General features: G+C 33.8%; 2 protein-coding genes and 3 pseudogenes across 7 annotated transcripts; 2 read left to right on the plus strand and 3 right to left on the minus strand.

Moving 5' to 3' along the window:
• Positions 1–3: 3 nt before the first annotated feature.
• Positions 4–1414, minus strand: LOC104790092 (transmembrane emp24 domain-containing protein p24delta8). The gene is made up of 4 exons (XM_010515792.3): positions 1020–1414; positions 737–946; positions 409–485; positions 4–285 (listed from the first exon to the last, which is right to left on the minus strand). Exons 1-4 carry the CDS (start codon positions 1224–1226, stop codon positions 141–143), a joined length of 639 nt encoding a protein of 212 aa, XP_010514094.1. The 5' UTR covers positions 1227–1414; the 3' UTR covers positions 4–140.
• Positions 1415–1625: 211 nt separating this feature from the next.
• LOC104790094 (rhamnogalacturonan I rhamnosyltransferase 4) lies at positions 1626–4252 on the plus strand. Of its 4 annotated transcripts, none has more exons than XM_019246615.2 (8): positions 1626–2252; positions 2344–2411; positions 2501–2589; positions 2680–2842; positions 2934–3223; positions 3306–3510; positions 3593–3750; positions 3821–4252. In XM_019246615.2, the coding sequence occupies exons 1-8, from the start codon at positions 1985–1987 to the stop codon at positions 4047–4049; spliced, it is 1470 nt and encodes a 489-aa protein (XP_019102160.2). In that variant the 5' UTR covers positions 1626–1984; the 3' UTR covers positions 4050–4252. The 4 variants fall into 4 exon arrangements, with proteins under 4 accessions (XP_019102160.2, XP_019102161.2, XP_087311835.1 ...); XM_019246616.2 differs by having other exon boundaries at positions 1629–2252; positions 3593–3740; XM_087455709.1 differs by having other exon boundaries at positions 1682–2252; positions 2664–2842; positions 3593–3740.
• LOC104790093 (uncharacterized) lies at positions 4186–6580 on the minus strand (annotated as a pseudogene). Of its 2 annotated transcripts, none has more exons than XR_015560266.1 (2): positions 6390–6580; positions 4186–6275 (listed from the first exon to the last, which is right to left on the minus strand). The product of XR_015560266.1 is annotated as an uncharacterized LOC104790093, transcript variant X1 (transcript). The 2 variants fall into 2 exon arrangements; XR_015560267.1 differs by having other exon boundaries at positions 6394–6564.
• A 3180-nt stretch (positions 6581–9760) lies between these two features.
• On the plus strand, positions 9761–13374 carry LOC104790095 (phosphate transporter PHO1 homolog 2-like; annotated as a pseudogene).
• A 4026-nt stretch (positions 13375–17400) lies between these two features.
• On the minus strand, positions 17401–18158 carry LOC104793856 (disease resistance protein RBA1 pseudogene; annotated as a pseudogene).
• Positions 18159–19823: the final 1665 nt, after the last annotated feature.

The following is a 19823-nucleotide window of genomic DNA, read 5'->3' on the forward strand; positions in this document are numbered from 1 at the left end:
AAATGATCACAAAATGTTGTTTTCTTTGCCTTAAAAATGAATCCTTAATTTAAATGAAATCTCTAATGGTCGTTAAGTTTGACTACAGTACAATCATAGACATGAGCAAATGAGTATGTATGTATGTGCATGTCTACCACTCAGATGAGTTTCTTTTTCTCGAAGAATATTTTCAAGTGCCATAATTGTAGACCAGCCACCGATAAACAAACCCCAAGCGACACGACAGTTAACCACGCCATCTTCGAGTTTGTGGATTTATTTAGCTCTTGCATTTCTTCTTCCCTGGTAAGATACCACCAAACCAAAACACAATAACAAGTATATTAAGCTCATCATCTCTCTCTTAAGACCCAACAAAAAAAACAAAGGCCAAAAAATGAGTGTTCTTTCATTTGCCTAATTTACCTTTCACGAAGATGATACATCTCCTCATGGATGGAATTAACAGTGTCCATTAAGTTCTTGACCTCATACTCCATCATCTACAGAAACAACATTAAATTAAAGATTGAACAACAACTAGGTCAATACAGAAACCTTAAAAAACTACAAGCATTCTAGAATATCTTCTTTCATTTCCACATTCAAAACCAGACGAAGCTCTAAACTAGTTAGTTGTAGGCTTGTAGCTTTTGGATCTTGAGCATGAAACATGGCATAGATGCTCAAATTTCAATAAACCAAACACACACTAAAAGAACCTTTAAAAACCGAAACTATAAAGGCCACTTACTAAAACTTGGCTCTTCTTAGCCACATTGGTCCACTCCTTAGAGAGAACACCAGACTTCCAATCAAAATCAATGGTCAACGTCGTCTCCGGCTTGTAATCAACGGCTGTGATACACGTAATGTAATCCCCAGTCTCAGACGCTGTAAACGAAAACTGACCAGCCTCTACATGATCGGCTTCGTGCAATATCGTCCCTTTTGGCGGCAGCACCTACAATATAGGAAAAAAAACTTCGATGCTAAATTAAACAAAAGGTTGGGATTGATTTGAAATTTTGATATACCTTGACGATGATCTTGTGAGAAGCAGGAAGAGGATGATCTTCGTTAGGGTTTACGATGGCGTATTTGCCAATGGACATGGCGTTTTCGTGAATTTCCTCTCCAGTACATTTGGTTCTCCCAGACTTTAACTCGAAATACATTGATAGTGCCCTGGGAGATAACAACGCAATGATCAAAAGCAAAATCGAGCTTCGACGAAGATCCATGGCGGCACCACAGAGAGAGAGAGAGAGAGAGAGAGAGAGAGAGAGAGAGTAGAGAGGAGAGAGAGAGAGAAAGAACAAATCTTTGCAGTGTTTGCCGTTTCGAGTAAGTGCAAATAGGGTCAAAGGACGTTCTTCGCATACGTGTGACTATTTTATTGGTTAAGACACGTGAGACAAGTCATGGAGACAAGATAATGTTCTCATTCTCGTATGGTCGAATATTTAGGTTTCTTTCTTTTTGGACATGTCTCTTGAGCATTTAATGGGCTTTTTATATGGACTATTATTAATAGTATTGGGCTTCGTTTTGAAGTGTTAAACTTTGACTTCTCCCCAAATTTTGGATAAACAGACAATTTTACAATGAGATAAATAATGATTAGCTTGGTGACAAAAACCAGAATAGTTATAGTAATTAATAATTCAAATTTTAAAAGGGTGAAGATGATTATGATGATGAGATCAATCTGTTCGGATCTTCATGTTTTTCTCATAGACAAATTCTTGATTTTGAAAAATAGCCCTCAATAGTTTGAACAATCTTCCTTCTTCCTTCTTCCCAAAAGTAGGTACTTTTCTCGGGAAAGTTTCAATTTTTCTCACGGGAAAAGACACCTAAACATAAACATAAGAAAACAAAACTTTGTACGGTCGTATCTATATTTTTTGTCCGCATTAGTTTTCCCAACGTTTCCCTCTCCTCGTGATCCCTTTTTGGGATATCTCCTCAGAAATTTTTAGGTTATGATGAAGCGGCGATGAGTGTCTTCGTCGTGAGATACATGGAAATTAGATCGGAGAGTGGTACTCTGATGCGGAGTGACTATAATAAGCCTCCGAGTCATCATCAATCAGTTCCCAAAGCTCGATTTCAAGTTTGGTTCTTTAGAGTCTGTTCTTGCATTTTGGTTTGGACTTGCTTGATTCAGCTCTTTTGGCATTCCCAAATCTTCACTGGTTTATCCAATCAGATTTCTAGGTTCTCTCTCCCTGTCGAGCCAGTTCGACTATCGCCTCCTCCACCAAGTTAGTTTATGTGTTCTTCAATCGATTTGTGTATTTTGGGTTTTGGTTTGGTGCTTGAGAGATTAAGGAAGTTTTAATTTTTTTTTTATAGGGAATTATACAAGTAATGGAATTTTACTAGTGTCCTGTAATGGTGGTTTGAATCAAATGCGTGCAGCGGTTCGTGTAACTTTCTCTTCATTGCATTGCTCTCTCATTTCAAGAATTAGTGGTTTAGTTTCTTGATGCTTGTATTGTCTCTTTTTCAGATTTGTGATATGGTGACTGTTGCTAGGCTATTGAATTTGACTCTTGTTGTTCCTGAACTTGATAAAAAATCTTTCTGGGCTGATCCAAGGTATCACATGTTCGTTTGGTCTTTTGAAGGAATACTAAATGCGCAACATCTTGTGTAGCTGAAGCAACCCAAAGTTTCATCCTTTTGCAGTGATTTTGAGGACATTTTTGACAGCAAGCATTTCATTGATTCATTAAGAGATGAAGTTAGGATCGTAAGGAGACTTCCAAAACGTTATAGTAAGAAGTATGGATACAAAATATTCGAAATGCCTCCTGTGAGTTGGTCCAGCGACTTATATTACTTGCAACAGGTTTATTTGCAAGTTTCTTTTGCTTCCATAAGATGAATCTGAAATGCCTATGAATCTGCGTTCTTGATTGTTCGGATTTTTTTGATTTTAGGTACTGCCACGGTTCAGTAAACGTAAAGTTATACACTTTGTTAGGAGTGATACACGATTGGCGAACAATGGTCTTTCTCTTGATCTTCAAAGGCTGAGATGCCGAGTTAATTTCCAAGGACTGAAGTTCACTCCGCGGATTGAGGCTTTGGGATCAAAGCTGGTTCGGATTCTTCAACAAAGAGGTTCTTTTGTGGCTTTGCATCTGAGATATGAGATGGACATGTTGGCTTTCTCTGGTTGCACTCATGGCTGCACTGAGGAAGAAGCTGAACAACTCAAAAAGATGAGGTAAAAACTGTTACTTGGCATATGATGCTTTCACCTTTTTATAAAATCTTGATTTCTGGGTTCTCTTATGTGCGTTCTCTAGGTATGCATATCCATGGTGGAGAGAGAAAGAGGTAGTCTCAGAAGAAAGGAGAGTGCAAGGGCTGTGTCCATTGACACCCGAGGAGGTGGTTTTGGTCTTAAAAGCATTGGGGTTTCAAAAGGATACACAAATATACATTGCTGCTGGTGAGATTTATGGTGGTGCAAAGAGATTAGCCCTCCTAAAGGAATCATTTCCACGAATTGTAAGTTTTTATCACTCTCAACATTATCCACTTTCGATATGATCAAATTTTGGTGATGATGGTGACATGTTGATTTTTCCAGGTAAAAAAGGAAATGTTATTGGATCCAACAGAATTGCAGCAGTTTCAGAACCATTCATCTCAAATGGCAGCTCTAGATTTCATAGTGTCCGTAGCTAGCAACACTTTTATCCCTACCTACTATGGAAACATGGCAAAAGTTGTTGAAGGTCATCGACGGTAATAATTCTCTATAATCAAATATATTCAATTCTCAGTAAGATTCATAAATGGAACATTCTAATTGCAGATATCTTGGGTTTAAGAGAACAATCCTGCTAGACCGGAAGAGACTTGTGGAGCTTTTGGACTTGCATAACAACAAAACGCTTTCTTGGGATGAGTTTGCAGTAGCTGTCAAGGAAGCCCATCAAGGACAAAGGATGGGAGAACCAACACATAGGAAAGTTATCTCTGATAGACCAAAGGAAGAAGATTATTTCTACGCCAATCCTCAGGAATGTATCAGTGAAAACTGATAATGACATAGTTCACTAACCACTAGTCACTAGAGCAGGATATGATTAGTTCTCACCTCTGAGTTTTCCTTTTCTTTCGTTTTACTTAAGACCTGTTTCGGTTTTTGTAAAGTAAGAGATGTAACTAAACAGAAGGTTGTGTCGTCTTTGTACCAAGAATTGGTACAATATTTCAAATCTGGAGTTAAATTGGTTTTCACGAAGATGATTTGTCTTTGCTAGCTAACCAAACCAAGAAACATATCTATCAATTGGCCTGAAATTTTAAGAATCTTGAGGTTACTAGTTTGTGTACTCAGAGGCACTGAGATACTCGCCATGTTCCTCAAAGTACTCAATCATACGTTTAAGAAATTGATCACTGCTCACTGTTTCTGTATCGCAGACGATGCAACACTGTCTTCTAGAGCGAGTAACAGCCACATTCATTCGCCTTTGGTCCTTTAAAAATCCAACCTCTTTCTTCGAGTTTGATCGAACCATGGAAATGATGATAGCTTCTTTCTCTCGACCTTGGAAACCATCCACAGTAGAGACCTCCATGTCCTTTAGCTTCTCCTCTTTGCCCCTAAGAATCCTAAGCAGCATAACCTGAGCAGCGTAAGGTGTGATAATTCCAATATCAGAAGGTTGAACTCCACTCTCCATTAGTCTCTTAGCCTGTGCCATTGCAACCTCTGCTTCGCCTTCATTATAGGTGCTCTCTTCCTCATCTTTCTTCTCTTCCATGTCACACCCAGCGGTATCCACTAATAGTAGAGTCGCCTCAGTTGAAGAAGATTTTACTACATTCTCCAAGTCAAAAAGCATGTGTGAGGCAACACTTGAATGCGCTGTTATCTTATTATCGTAAAGCGCTTCCGATGACCAATTCATAATAAGCTCATGCATACGATACTGGACAGTAAGCATGGACTTGATCTCATCTCCATAGAGATCTGCCAGCCGTTCGAAAAGTGTTATCCCTAATCCTTTCCTTTCAGCTTCAGCGCTTTGGATTGTCGGAGGGAGTTGGAGATGGTCTCCTGCAAGTATACACCTTGAACCCTTTAGCAGAGCAATCCAGCATGCTACCTCAAGAGCTTGTGCCCCTTCATCGATGATCACCAAGTCAAAAGTTGTATTATCGAGCTTTCGTGTTAATGCACCAGTCAAAGTTGTGAGAATGACATCAGCATTCTTGATCACATCCGATACAGCTAATTGCTGCCTCTTACGCTCTTCCTTACCAAGAGTTCGAAGCTCTTTCTGGATTTCTCTCCTTGTGTTCTTATCTTTCGCTTTCAACAACTTCCCATTCAATGCCTTCATTTCCTTTCTGATGTCATTCGCTAGACCGCTGTTATCTCCCTTTAGAACCTGAGCATCTAGAGCACTATCCAGTACTTGTGGTAAAAGCCTTGCAGGATGTCCCACCCTCACCAGCTTAACTTTATGAGGAACAAGTCTCTCAACAATATTATCAACTGCAATATTCGAAGCTGCACAAGCAAGAATCTTTGAACCGCGTTTGACTTCCTGTAAGATTATCTCCACCACCGTCGTTGTCTTACCAGTACCAGGAGGACCATGAAGTAAAAACACATCCTTTGAAGATAAAGCCTTTGTAATCGCATCTTTCTGTGACTGATCAAGGTTCTTGTTAAAAAGAGTAAAAGACTTAACATCCTTCTTAGACACCGTTGGTTGTCTCTCACCAAACAAGACAGGCACTAAATCAGAAGCAGGTTCTGTCAACACACCTTTGCTAAGCTGAATCAAAGTATCTTTCATCCTGCGATACGTAACCTCATTGGCAAGCTTCTCCAACCGGAGAGAAGTGTTTAACCCTTCTTCAGGAATCTCATCAAACACAACGGTGATCGAAGAATCTTTTAACCGATAGACCACTCCTTGCGCAAGAGGAGAAGAACCAAGATCAGACTTGTTCAGTTTCAACACAACAACATCATGGTTACCAAACTTGTGAGCAGGGAGAACATCTCCTTTGTTTGATTGAAACTCAATAAGTGATTTACCCATGAGACCTGTTTGAACATCAACACATTTCAAATTGAGAATCGTTGTTCCTTTCTTCTGAGCGGTTTCTATATTCCTGGAAGCACCAGAGGTTAACGACATCGAGATCTCAGCTTCTTTCTCCATATCTATAAGTGGTGCCATTGTTGACACAAATACATCAAGAGACATCGCAGATCCTTGCTTCTTCGCCATTTTTTCACAATTCTAAAACAAAAAAATACACAATTTCAATCACAACGATGAATAAAAAAATTCAGAGAATCACACAGATGAAATCAAATTAACACAAATCTATACAAAGCCGGAGATGGTTTTTACCTACAAGAAGAGTGATGATTATTTCTTCTCCGTTGAGTTCTTCTCGGAAATTGAAGATGAAGAACAAAAACCCTACAAATCACAGATGGCGGGGGAAGACGAAGTGAGTGAGAATGGTTGTGGAGAGCGTTCAACTCAAGATTCAAGAAGATGGGAAAGAGCACGCATGTCTTCTATAACAACACTCAATCACTGCTTTTATAACGGGCTTAGAATTTATAACGTCTATTGGGCTTTGACGTTACGTTTAAGGCCCATTTAACCAATAATCAACTACTTTTTAAAAATAAAAGATAAATATTTAACCATTTGTCTATGCATTCTATGAACAAATATCACATCTTCCAAAATTATTTATTTACTAGATGAATACCCACACTATACGTGGACGTCTACCATTTTTTAAACAGTTGTGTTAGTAATTTTGTCCTTTTTATTAATCTTTGTTTATTTTTAATTGTAGAAATCTTTAAAATTTTATTTTTAATACTTCACATAGGTTTTCTCATTTTGTAATTGAATTATTAGATGCATGCATCAACAACTTTGTTTTGAGAGATTTAAACATTCTATAATTCTTGTCTAAAATTTCTAAAAACATATTTCAAATAAAAGCTTGATCTAAGGATGCATATTTTGTAACAAAGAGTTTTTTAGTTGAATAAATTTTACATTCATTCAAAAGAAGCTTAAGTATTTAAATATCTTCGCTTCTCAATTATATACTATGAAACACTAACATTTTCATTTATCAAGAATTGCAGCTTGGCTAACTCTTTAATAGATATAATTAAGATAGACACCTTCTTTTTATGTTAGCTCTTCTATTTTTTTAATATAACTCTAAATTGTTTTTAATAAGAATTTCATTTAATTTTTTTTGACAACTTCTAAACATTAGAATATGAAAACCCCCTTTGTCTTTGTCTATGTATTTTTCTAACTAACATTCTACAATTTAATTCAATTATCTTCCATTTGATAGTGAACAAAAGTCTAATCTTCATCATATAAAAAAAATTATTTCTTTTGGGACAAACTTTCATAAATTTCTCTACAATATTAAGAAATATCTCGATCATTACTGCAACTCTTCCAACTATTGACAAAATTGTAACGCCTAAACCATATGTCGATATATTCATGGTTTACATCAAGAGGAAGAAGTGGCTATTTGATTCACTCCTGATGCATTTTTATCTTTTGGTGATGCATCTACTTTCTTAGGACATGTTCTAAGCTTCTCTAAATTTCTTATATGAATATTGAAACTGTTTTTGGGATATATATATATATAAAAAAGACATACAAGATGTTTCATATTTCTTTTAGTTTAGATTCTTTTTTTTAGTAATGATAGACAGGTGGCACTCTTTCCACTGCTGACGTGTCACTCAAATGAAGAGAGTTAGCCAACTTTTATAATATAGATTATATTTAACCAATTTTTTAGAAAATTAATAACATATTGTTCTTTAACGATACCCGTATTGTTATTGTTAAAAATGTTTTTCTTACTTTTGGGATCTGGCAAAAGATTGTTTTTAATATGATTTATAAGATTTTTGTTGCCAACCAACAAAAAGAAATATTTAGTCATTATTGAAAGTACTTCTTCTCTGTTGATACAAAAACAAATAGTATTTGGACGGATTAACATTTTCTTTTTACATCACGATTTTGAGCTTGACCTTGACTCGTCCATTCATATACATGTCAATTAGGGCCAAAGCACGCGGGCTCGGGCTTAAATATATATGTTCAGAAAAAATTGGGCCTTTCGGGCTCAGTCCGTTTGGGCAATAGGGTTTTTCGGGCTTAGCCCGACCGGGCTCGGGCCAGCCCGAAAAGCCCTTAAACAAAAATATTTGTACCTTTTTGTTAACATTTTTGTTTTATTGCAATATTTGATTAATAATTTATTGTAAAGTTGTAAACTCTAATCCTAGTTTTCATATTTACTTAATTACCATACTTAATACTTTTAAATTTTTTATCTATGATGTTTTATATGAATTATATATTGGTTAATTTGGTTAAAGTATAGAAATTTTATTTAGTTATAAACTTTTTCTATTAAATTAAGTTGGTTGTAGTGAATATAGATGAGTTATTAAATTTTTGATTGATTTGTTTTATACACCTTCAAACACTACTTTTTAAGGCTTATAAGTTTGAATTGTTGATCGGTAAGATAAGCCTGAAAAATCTCGAAAAGCCCTATAGCCATGTTAGGGCCGGGCTCGAGCTTTGAAATATAGGTTCGGAAATATTTCGGATTGGACCAGGCCGGACTCAAACATATACGGGCTTTACGGATTTCAGGCCGGGCCGGGCCGAGCCAACCCGATTGACACCCTACCATTCACAATGTGTATTAAAATATCAACACGACTTTGTTACAATGGTAATGGTAAACGGCATACGTATATATATTCAAAAATATCAAATAATTTCAGTATTTTTCTATCGTTATTTATGGAAAGTGGAAACTAGTCTAACTAATATAAATATAATATGCACAACTATATAAGCGACACATAACATTGATGATTAAGATTTAAGATATATATCGATATTATATCCTACTGAGCAATGACTTGGTTAATTAACGTATACATGTAACACAAATTGAGACATTATATATAAATTCTGAAAGACGGTTGAACACAAAAATATATACAATACTGAAAGACATTTAACTTTGATATAATAGATTATAGACTAACCTATAAATCGATGTATATTTTTAAAATTGCTATCAATTGTATAAATAACAGAAAATAATAACTATACATGGAACTTGTAGGAAAGATCACAATATGTCGAATCAAGGGAAAGCTTTAAGATCGTCATTGGATCAGAATGGTAATTGATATATATATGCACATGAATGGTAGTGTTTAATTAATTTTGTGTAATTGATTGAAACCTCGATTGATCATGTCGTAGACAATTTAATAAAATTTTGGTAGAACTGCAAGCAACTAGTTATTGAAACCTCGATTAATTATATCGTGGATCATTTAATTCCACATGGTCGATCGGTAATTCTTCGCTACTCGCAATTTGTATTGACTATTGCATCACTCGAGCGACAATTTTTACAAGTGGCTCAATGTCTTGTGAAATAATCTCTATTTTTTTTTTAAAACTACACTTGTCATATACTACTGTCTTGGTGTAACAGCAAGAGATAAATTTTATATTTGCTCCACAAAAATATCGACTGGGTCGTATCTTCCAACTAACAATATATATTAATACTATGCATACAAGTCACTTGGTCGTTATAACTATGTATAAACTTCTTCAGTCTTTCTTTCAGACACATCAACAAAGAAAGATTTCAAAACAAGAAATCTAGAAAGAGTAAGATGAAGTTCGGTAAAGAATTGTCGTCACAAATGGTACCAGAGTGGCAACAAGCTTACATAAGCTACGATTATCTCAAAACCCTTCTCAAAGAAATCATCAAACTCAAACAACAAACCAACCCTCCTCCTCCTCCACATCATGCGGTCTCCGGTGAAGGACTTAGTCGGAAAATGACTCTATACAGAGCATTTAGCTGTCTTGTCCAAACACCGGGAAAGAAAAGACAAAGCTCCAGCCAATCCAACTACGCTTCAGAAACTGACATCGAGGAAGGTACTCTTAAGCTTCTGACTCAAAGCTAAGTAGTAATTTTCATGTATTATTGTAATATTGTTTAACTTTTCGATGTGGGACTCCTAACAGGTAAGGCTCCGATACTTGTTAACAAAGCGATTCATGGACTAGAGACAACGTTTCTAATGACGGCAGAGGAAGGAGGAGAGTATGAATTGGTTTCTTTCCGGCGACTCGACGATGAGTTCAATAGAATTGACAAATTCTATAAAGAGAAAGTGGAAGAAGTATTGAAGGATGCAATTATGCTTAATAAGCAAATGGATGCTCTTATTGCGTTTAGGGTTAAGGTGGAGAATCCTGTTGGGTGGGGATGGGAGGAACGGAAGGTAGAGATGACTCGCTTGGCCTCTGATGTTGCGACTTCGACGGCCGCGATCGCTGCATCTACACCCGCCAGAACTCGAACCAGTAAGATAACCAAATGCAGTTAATTCATGGAATTGTTTTTTTGACAGGCAGTAATTTTTTCAATTTAAATTTATTGAATTAGATTTGATTCAAACAAGATTAATTCAGAGTATATGTGAAAACATTAGAAAATGGTAATAAATTGATGTAAAAAAGAAAGAATTAAATATATGAAAACAATTATTTTTATTTTTTACATCAGTTTATTACCATATTCTAATGTTTTTACATCATATTCTGAATTAATCTTGGTTGAATCAAACTGATCGTAAACCGAAACGCACAATTTGAAATTTGATGAATTTAAATATCTCCCTCGTGTTTGGTTACAGTGAACCCTCGAGCTCAAGTGCACATGGAGGCCATTCAAGAATGAAGCTTCAGCAGAGACGACGAAAATGAAGATCACGGCTCCGTCGACGTGAAAACAAGCAGCTTGAACAAGGTGAGAGGTGCGAGGCCAGCACCAATCGAGGTTCTAGATCACATCAAGATAAACAACACTAAAGCAACGCCTCGATCCACCATCAAAGGCGTTCTCCATTCCTCAAGCCAAAACGAGATCAAATTCAATAGACAGAATCTGAACGAAGTCGAAGAGATGCTCAAATTCGCCTTCGTCGAGTTTTACCAGAAGCTTCGTCTTCTCAAAAGCTACAGCTTTCTGAATGTTTTGGCCTTCTCGAAGATATTGAAGAAGTATGATAAGGTATAAAGATTGGTTTGAGACTTTGAGATTTTGATTTTTGGGGTTTAAAGTATGACTGAAAGGTGCTCTGAAACAGATAACTTCAAGGAATGCTTCAAAGTCTTACATGAAAATGGTTGATAATTCGTATCTCGGAAGCTCTGATGAGGTGAGCTTGACTAAGTTTAGTAACTCCATTGATTCCTCTGTCTTCGATCCTTGTATTGATCATACCTTCTCTTATATCCGCAGCTTGTGAAACTCATACAACGTGTTGAAGCTACATTCATAAAGCATTTTGCAAATGGTAATAGGAGAAAAGGAATGAACTTCTTACGACCTCAAATGAAACGAGAGAGACACCGAGTTACATTTTCCACTGGTACAATCATATATACACAGCACCATGCTCTGGTTTTGTCATTTTGTTTATTTTTGTGCTTACGAGGAAATTGGTTTCAGGTTTCTCTGCTGGATGTGTGTTTTCTCTTATCGTGGCTCTTGTCACGATCATACGCACACGGAAAGCCTCTTCCAATGATGCCTATGAAGACTACATGAATACTTTGTTCCCTCTTTATAGGTAAACCTTCATATCACTCTTCTCCTACAAATTTCATTTTGAGGTTAAACTTGTTGCTTAGACGCATCCGTTGTTCATGCATGCAGCTTGTTCGGGTTCATCGTGCTTCACATAACTATGTATGCGATTGATATATACTATTGGAAGCGTTATAGAGTAAATTATGCCTTTATATTTGGCTACAAGCAAGGAACTGAACTTGGTTACAGACAAGTTCTGTTTCTAGGATTCACCATTGGAACGTTTGCGTTGCTTTGTGTTCTTGGAAATCTTGATATGCAAGTAAACTCCAAAACCAAAAATTACAAAGAATTAACTGAACTTCTTCCTCTTTTCCTTTTTGTTGTAAGTCCGTAAATCCAAATATTTTGTTCTTTTTTTTATGCAAGCTCAGCTATATGATGATCCTAGCTCTATATGATGTTTGTTTTAGGCTCTGTTTGTAGTTTTGATCTTGCCATTTCATTTTCTCTACCGCTCGAGTCGGTTCTTCTTCCTCACATGTCTGTTTCACTGCCTTGCTGCTCCTCTTTACAAGGTAAAAGACATAAATCTAACGGCTTATATATCAATGTTGATAATCATATATATGGTTTACTAATGCTTTCTCAATGCAGGTAACGTTACCTGATTACTTTTTAGGAGATCAGTTAACTAGCCAAGTACAAGCTCTTCGAAGCATCAACTTCTACATATGCTACTACGGTTGGGAAGACTTCACAAAAAGAAAAAGCACCTGCGAAGCCTCAAACATCTACAGCTATTCCTTATACATTGTTGCAGTAATCCCATATCTTTCCCGCCTCCTTCAAGTACGTACAAAATAGTTTCTTCAAAAGAAACAACATGTCTAGAGCAATTTTAATAATACCATCTCTGTTCTCCTTCAATTGGTGCAGTGCATGCGGCGTATGATTGAGGAAAGAAGCGTTGATCAAGGATACAACGGAGTCAAGTACTTGTTTACAATAATAGCTGTTATTCTAAGAACAGCTTATGGTTTTGAAGAAAAAAACTGGAAGGATCCTCTATTGAAGAATCCTACATTACATTTCAAACTCAGAGTGTTAGCTGTTGGTTCCTCAGTTCTTGCTGCTGTTTTCTGTACATACTGGGACTTTGTTCATGATTGGGGACTTCTGAACAAAACATCTAAAAACCGATGGCTTCGGGATAAACTTCTCATCCCACAGAAAAAAGTATACTTCATCGCAATGGTAAGCGCATATAAAACATCTTCGGTTATATAATCTCCAAAGCATAGAGAACAAAAAAAACTGAATTCTTGAAAACTCAACTGTAGATCTTGAACGTTGTGTTGAGATTCGCGTGGTTGCAAACGGTACTGAATTTCGAATTCGAGTTCATGCATAAGCAGACGACGCTTGCAGTTATGGCTTCTCTTGAGATTATTCGCCGTGGGATGTGGAATTTCTTCAGGTCTACTTACTATACACATTGTTACTTTGGTTTCTTCTTCACCTTTTTTTTTGTATGATGGTTTTTTTGAAAGTTTAGTTTTTTTTAACAGGGTAGAAAATGAGCATTTGAATAATGTGGGGAAGTTCCGAGCTTTCAAGTCAATTCCACTACCGTTCAACTAGGATGAAGACGATGAAAAAGACGACTAAATGCTTACAGAAGCTAAGACTCAAACTAAATTATTTGTAAAATCTTACTTCTAATATCATTCATTCATTATATTAAATTTTTTTTTTCATAAATTGAATTAAAACTTCGATATTAAATATTACTTTCATTACAATACTACCTTTCAAAACTATTTTAAAAATATCCGAAACCTAATTTCACTTTTTAAAAGTACCTAATAATACTTTATAATATATTTAAAACAATGAAAAAATGGTCTTTTAGATAGTAAACTCTTTAAGAAAGTAGCATACCTAATATCACTTTCTAAAGGTACATAAACCTAATAACAATACCTAAACAACAAAAACTTTAAACCCCATTAAAAAAATTATAAGCGTTTATCAACTGTTGTTTGCTTTAGATGGTTTATAGCAATGTTTTTAAACCTGGACCGGACCGGCCGGTCGGACCGGTCCAACCGCGATCCGGTAGACATTCCGGTATGGGTTATTTCTAAAAACCGAATAACTAAAAACCCGCAAAAACCCCGCTAAAAATTCGTGAACCAGTGGTTGAACCGGCGGGTCGTACCAACGGGTCAATATCAAATTTAAATATTTTATTTTTATCACACTTCAAACTCAAACTAAATTAAATTTAAATGTTTTTATTTATAGAAAAATCACTTAGTTATTTTATCTAATCATTTAAAACTTTAATTTTAATTGTTTAGTATTTTATTATGTATGTTTTGTTCATATATTTATAGAAAAATAGATATTTTATTTAGAAAATGTAAACAAACCAATAAACTAATTGACCCGTGGTTCAACCGGTCCGACCGATTGACCCAGTGACCCGAAAGATTTCCGGTTCACCTTCCGGTCCGGTTTTAAAAACATTTTTTATGTTATTTCTTCTTTTGGTACTTTTTATCACATACAATTATACACATACTGTATATGTAAACGTACAGTAAAACCTATAAAAGTTAATAAATACTATGAATTAATAAAATTTATTAGTCCCAAGTCGGGATAGTATAAAAAATAACAAAATTCAATAAGATAATAAGATAATAAGATAATAATTTTTTTGAAATTCCAATAATATCATAAATTTGGTGAGATTTTAGTCTTTGTACATAAAATTGGGTCATTCTAGTCATGAAATATATGAAATGTTAATCTAGCAATTAATTACCAAATTTGGGTCAAACTGCTGAAACGTGTTTAGATTTTGACTCTGGGTTTCAGAGTGGTACATGACTACTCCATTTGATATATGTTTGTGTTTATGAATAAGCTTGCTTGTATGGTGTGTTTATGAATAAGCTTGCATAATATATATTGACAAAATATATATATATATATTGGACTACCATAATATCTTTAAAAAAAATATTAAAGACAGGTTTTATAAATATACTTTCCAAGCTTTTGGTTAACATGGTTAACAAAAGATTATTGGATCAAAATTTTTATTTTCAATACATACAGTAATACCTCTATAAATTAATAATGTTGGAACCAAAACATTTTATTAATTTGTAGTGATATTATTTTATATTAATTTATAGGTATATTTTAAATTTTAAATTTTTTGAAGATTATGAGTTGAGACAATTTTTGCAAAATAAGATTAGAGTTTTGGATGTTGTAAATTTTCTGTTATTAAAATTGAATTTGAAATAATTAAAAAATATTATTGATAGTAAATTAAAAATATTATAGACAAATTCACTTATACATATGACATAAATATTCAACATTATGAATAAGAATATCAATTATCATATTTTAATAATCTATCAAACTATCAAAATGTAAAAGATGCATATTTAGAAATTGAAAACTTTAAAAAGTTTTAGTTGTTTTATGAAATGTTATAGAATATTTTATATCATTATAGTTTGAAGATACAACATAACAATTGTTTTATAGATATGAGGTTTCAGAAAAAAATACTTTACTATATCAGCATATATATATATATATATATATATATATATAAATTTACATGATTATTAATTTATGATATTATTGGGACCATATTTTACATGGAGATTTCAAAAAAATTATTATTTTATTATATTATCAAACTTTGTTATTAATTATACTGTTCCGACTTGGTACTAGCAAACTTTATTAATTTATAATGATTATTAATTTATAGAGGTTTTACTAGAGTCTATTCATTTTTGCTTTTTTATTTTTATCCATTTATGTATCTATTTTATTCTTTTTAGCATTACATTTACATATATACTTCCTCCATTTTTAATGCATAATTTTTTTATTATACTCTTTTTAAATATATATTTTTAAATTTTTTTATTGGTCAATATATTAAAATAATTGACATAAAATTTATAATTTTATCAAATGTATGCTGATATATCATGGTTTTTGTGGTTTTTAACCATGATATAAGGAGTCTTTTTGAGTCTTTTGATTTGTTTTCTAGGATGTTTTTGAGTCTTTGCAGGTTTTCTAGGACTTTGACATAGAAAGAGCAAAATGGAGCAATTTGGATGACTTTGGAGCATTTTACAGAAGGAAAAGAACTTGGAGTCGGATCAGAGTAGCAGCATCGACCGACACCGAAGGAGAATCTGTCGACACCCATGTTCATCTGTTTACAAAGTTGCCCAAATTTTTTCATATTTGCAACAGAAGTCCCTGACGTGTTTTAGGACATATATATATTGTTTTTGGGTTTTAGAAAACCCTTAAGTTTTATTCAGCAAGTTTTATTTTTCTGCAACCCTGTGAGATTTTGAGAGCTTTTGGGAGAGAGATCTGAACTGTTTTGAGAGAAGAATTCTTGAACTCCCTCTTTACTCTTTTAATTTCTATTGCATATTATTCAGAATGATGTCTTGTGCTTCATTGATTATGTCTGAGTAGTTTGCTTGTTAGGTTCAGGGTTTTTCACAGGGATTTTATGATTTATTAGATCTGTTTATTTAGGATTCTTTATCTTTCTAGATCTTCATCATAGATTGTTCTTAATGCTAGATCTTTGATTAGCCATCTGGATTTAGATCTTAGGATTATTGATTGATATGAGAATATAATTGATTTTCTTGATAAAACCTTTTGATGAGCAAAATTACTTCTTGCAAAGAGATTTGATTTAGTAATTTCGTGAACAATCTAAACCTGTTTTTAAAGCTGATTTTTTAACCTAGAATTTTACAAAGAGATTTGGATTTTCTGGTTTTAAATTTAGATAATATTTACAGTGAGAACTGATTTATTTTACAAAAGAGTTTTGAGTTCTAGATCTGTTTTTTAATTGCTTGAATCCTAATTAATTTATTGATTTAATATTTTTTAATTTCTTGAGAAATTCCCTGGACCTAGCTTTTTGATCTCTTGAATTTACAACAGTTTAATTTAATATTTTGCATTGCCTTTTTAATTTAAATCATCTTGTTTAGCGTAATAACAAAACTCTATAATTTATTGTGTTTGATCTTGAGTCTCTGTGGAATTCGACCCCTAAATATTACAGTGACCTCTTAATTTGACAGAATAGCTCTAGGGTAAATTTGAGCATATCATATGCGTTAAAAATTTAAGACAACAACTATTATAAAACAAAATTTTTACTCTACAATGTCAACTAAACAAAACAGGAGGGCGTATCTGTCAATATTATAGAGTAATTTAGAATAGCACATTTATCTTTTAGTGCCTTACCAAAAAAAGAACTGTTTTTGTTACTTAAAAAAAACTAGGCCTGCTTCTACTTATATAAGAGGAAATGTACATTGTATTAACTATGATACTCAATAAATTTTTTTCTACAGATATATATTTTTGTGTGTTCTATCTCTCGTTGTTTTCTCAATAGTTTTCTAAATGACTTTTTAGAGAATTCACAACCAAAATTGTAGAGCTAGAAATGAAATCTACAACGAAAAACTTACACTTAGAAGTCCCTAACCAATCGAGCCAATAAAAAAATTATACTATATATTTATTACTTGAAAAAGACACATATCTAGGAAACAAAGTACTACTATACAGTATATCAAGATAGGAACATTTATGTTACTACATTTTGGTTTTGCTCTTCTCAAATTCGTGATCGTATTGGAAATGCATTAATTGCATTTCCCGACCTTTGTCTTTTTCTTTTCTAATCTGATTTTCTTCTTCCTTTCCAATTGCTTCTGTAACTTTGTGAACCTCCGTAACAATTTTCTTAACAAAATCGGCTTCAGAGCTGTCAACAAAAAAATTTGAAGAAAAATGTATACTTTAATTAGTCCATCAAATATCCTTCATATTTCGAAGCAAGTTAAACGAAGAGACAATATAAAAGAAGAAGAAGAAGATGTAGAGAGTGTGAGTGGAAAATCACCTTTTGGCTCTCAATGACAAACCCATCTTCTCAGAGATACACTGGAGAGCTTATTTCCAATTCTTGATCTGATCTCCAGTAGAACACTTGGCGAGAGTCCAGAAGTTGTCACCAAACTCACCTGTTTGATTTCTTATGTTTTCTGGCTCCACATTGTAAAATTGGAATGACTAGGACTCTAGGAGCTTTCCCTGATCCGCAAGTTTCTTGAATTGTAAGGCTCATAGGACGTGAAAAGAAACTACATAACCTGGGAGAGAAGATTGCCAGCGCGATCCTCGATTCTCTGATCCGTATAAAGAGATTTTTGAGGTCTTTGCCCGTGTCTGTCTACGAAGAAGTTTACCGCATTCCGTTCAAATGCATCAACCAGGTGGCTCACGAAGCTTGTACGCAACTCCTCTCCCTTATAATTCAAGAACACTTGAGTGGGAGAGAAGACTGACATCGTTAGGGCTCTCAGGTTATTCAATACTATGTGTCTTCCCTCTAACATGCTTTTAAAGCCCATAAAAAGTGGGTATCTAACTTTTTTTTTTGTTAAGAGAGAAACTATCAATGGACACTTTGAAACTGTTTTCACTTTTCACACAACTGTAACTTTCGCAAAACCTTTAATTTTCGATTTTCTCTCACGAAAAACCTTTAATACTTTGTTCAGACAGAGAAGAGAGACAGTGTTCCTTTTTTGGGGAAAAAGTTTTGTTACCAACATTTGTTGCTTATCCCCGTTTAAAGTAGATTAATTGGGGGGCAAAGATTTATCTACTTTTAAAATTTTCTATTGTTTTCTTTCTTTTCCCCGTTTTTTTTTTTCTTTCAACGATCGCGTTATTGTCTTTATAATTAACAAAAATATTAACCAAAGGGTTACACCTACATAAGATTACGAGATTAGATCCACATACTCAGAGATGACGCTCAATCGGGGTTTGTTTATTACTTTATTGATGGCTGGCCGGTCTACATTTATATATGGGACTCAAAATTTATTCGTAGACTAAAAATATCATCTAACTAGTAGTACACACACAAACATACTCATCTGAGAAAAAGCTATATATAGCTTTGAGAATATATATTCAACTAAATTTATTTTAATTAGGCGAACAAACGTTTTATGTATAATTTTTGATGATCTCTATTTTGAATTTTGACACAACGTTCATAGGAAAGCACCATCCAGCAACAATCTAGAGAATTCTAGAAAATTCATAATTTCAGATATTTTTGCATAATGGAAGCGTGAGCTAACGTGTGTTTTAAATACTACGGGAAAACATAAACAGAGTTATAATGTTTACTGGAATGATTCATGGCTAATGGTGTTTAACGGCTCCAACTTTATCTTGTGACGCGTGTCCCATGTTTCCTTTATTCTCCATTTCAGTCACATGTCATTTCCTATATCATGTTCCTTGACATATTACTGAAATGACCAACTCATTAAAAGAACACTAATAATATGATATATTACATAAGTATATTTGACCAAAACATTCAAAAACACTAATAATATTTTTTCTGGTTAAACAATAATAATAATAATATTAGAATAAAACTCGTACTAATTAGAGATTGATATTTTTTATTTTAAAAAAAATTTAAACAAATACTTCATCCGTTTCAAAATATAAGATGTTTTAGACAAGGCACACATAATAAGAAATGTTTAATTTTATCAAGTTTAACCAATCAGAAACAAGACTGCATAAAATAAATAATAAAAAAAATATAAAATTAGTCTAAAAGTTGCCTCAAAAATTGAAAACATCTTATATTATGAAACAAGCAAAAACCTCTAAAACATCCCTCCATTTCAAATATAGGATCTTTTAGCTAAAGTACGCAGATTAAGAAATCTTTACTTTTAACAAGTTCAACCAATCAGAAACAATACTGCATAATATAAAATACTAAAGTAATCTAAAAGTTGCATAGAAACTTGAAAACATCCTATATTATGAAACAAAAAATTTCTCTAAAACATCTTATATTTTGAAACGGAGGGAGTATATTGTTATAAGTTCTATATTGTTATTTTTATCATATGTCTGAAAATATTTTTATGTATGTCGATTTGGTATAACAGATTATTACATTGTTAATTTGG

The sequence above is a fragment of the Camelina sativa genome, chromosome 6, assembly GCF_030686135.1.
Source record: "Camelina sativa cultivar CO46 ecotype springtype chromosome 6, ASM3068613v1".
Classification (NCBI taxonomy): Eukaryota; Viridiplantae; Streptophyta; class Magnoliopsida; order Brassicales; family Brassicaceae; genus Camelina; species Camelina sativa.

Bases quoted from the DNA above. Each gene is read 5' to 3' on its own strand.
- LOC104790094 (XM_019246615.2), top strand. From the start codon at position 1,985: ATGAGTGTCTTCGTCGTGAGATACATGGAAATTAGATCGGAGAGTGGT. The intron at 2,412-2,500 runs GTTCGTGTAACT...TCTCTTTTTCAG, and splicing joins TGAATCAAATGCGTGCAGCG to ATTTGTGATATGGTGACTGT. The intron at 2,843-2,933 runs GTTTATTTGCAA...TTTTGATTTTAG, and splicing joins ACTTATATTACTTGCAACAG to GTACTGCCACGGTTCAGTAA.
- LOC104790092 (XM_010515792.3), bottom strand. From the start codon at position 1,226: ATGGATCTTCGTCGAAGCTCGATTTTGCTTTTGATCATTGCGTTGTTA. The intron at 947-1,019 runs GTATATCAAAAT...CCTATATTGTAG, and splicing joins CTCACAAGATCATCGTCAAG to GTGCTGCCGCCAAAAGGGAC. The intron at 286-408 runs GTAAATTAGGCA...GTATCTTACCAG, and splicing joins ATGTATCATCTTCGTGAAAG to GGAAGAAGAAATGCAAGAGC.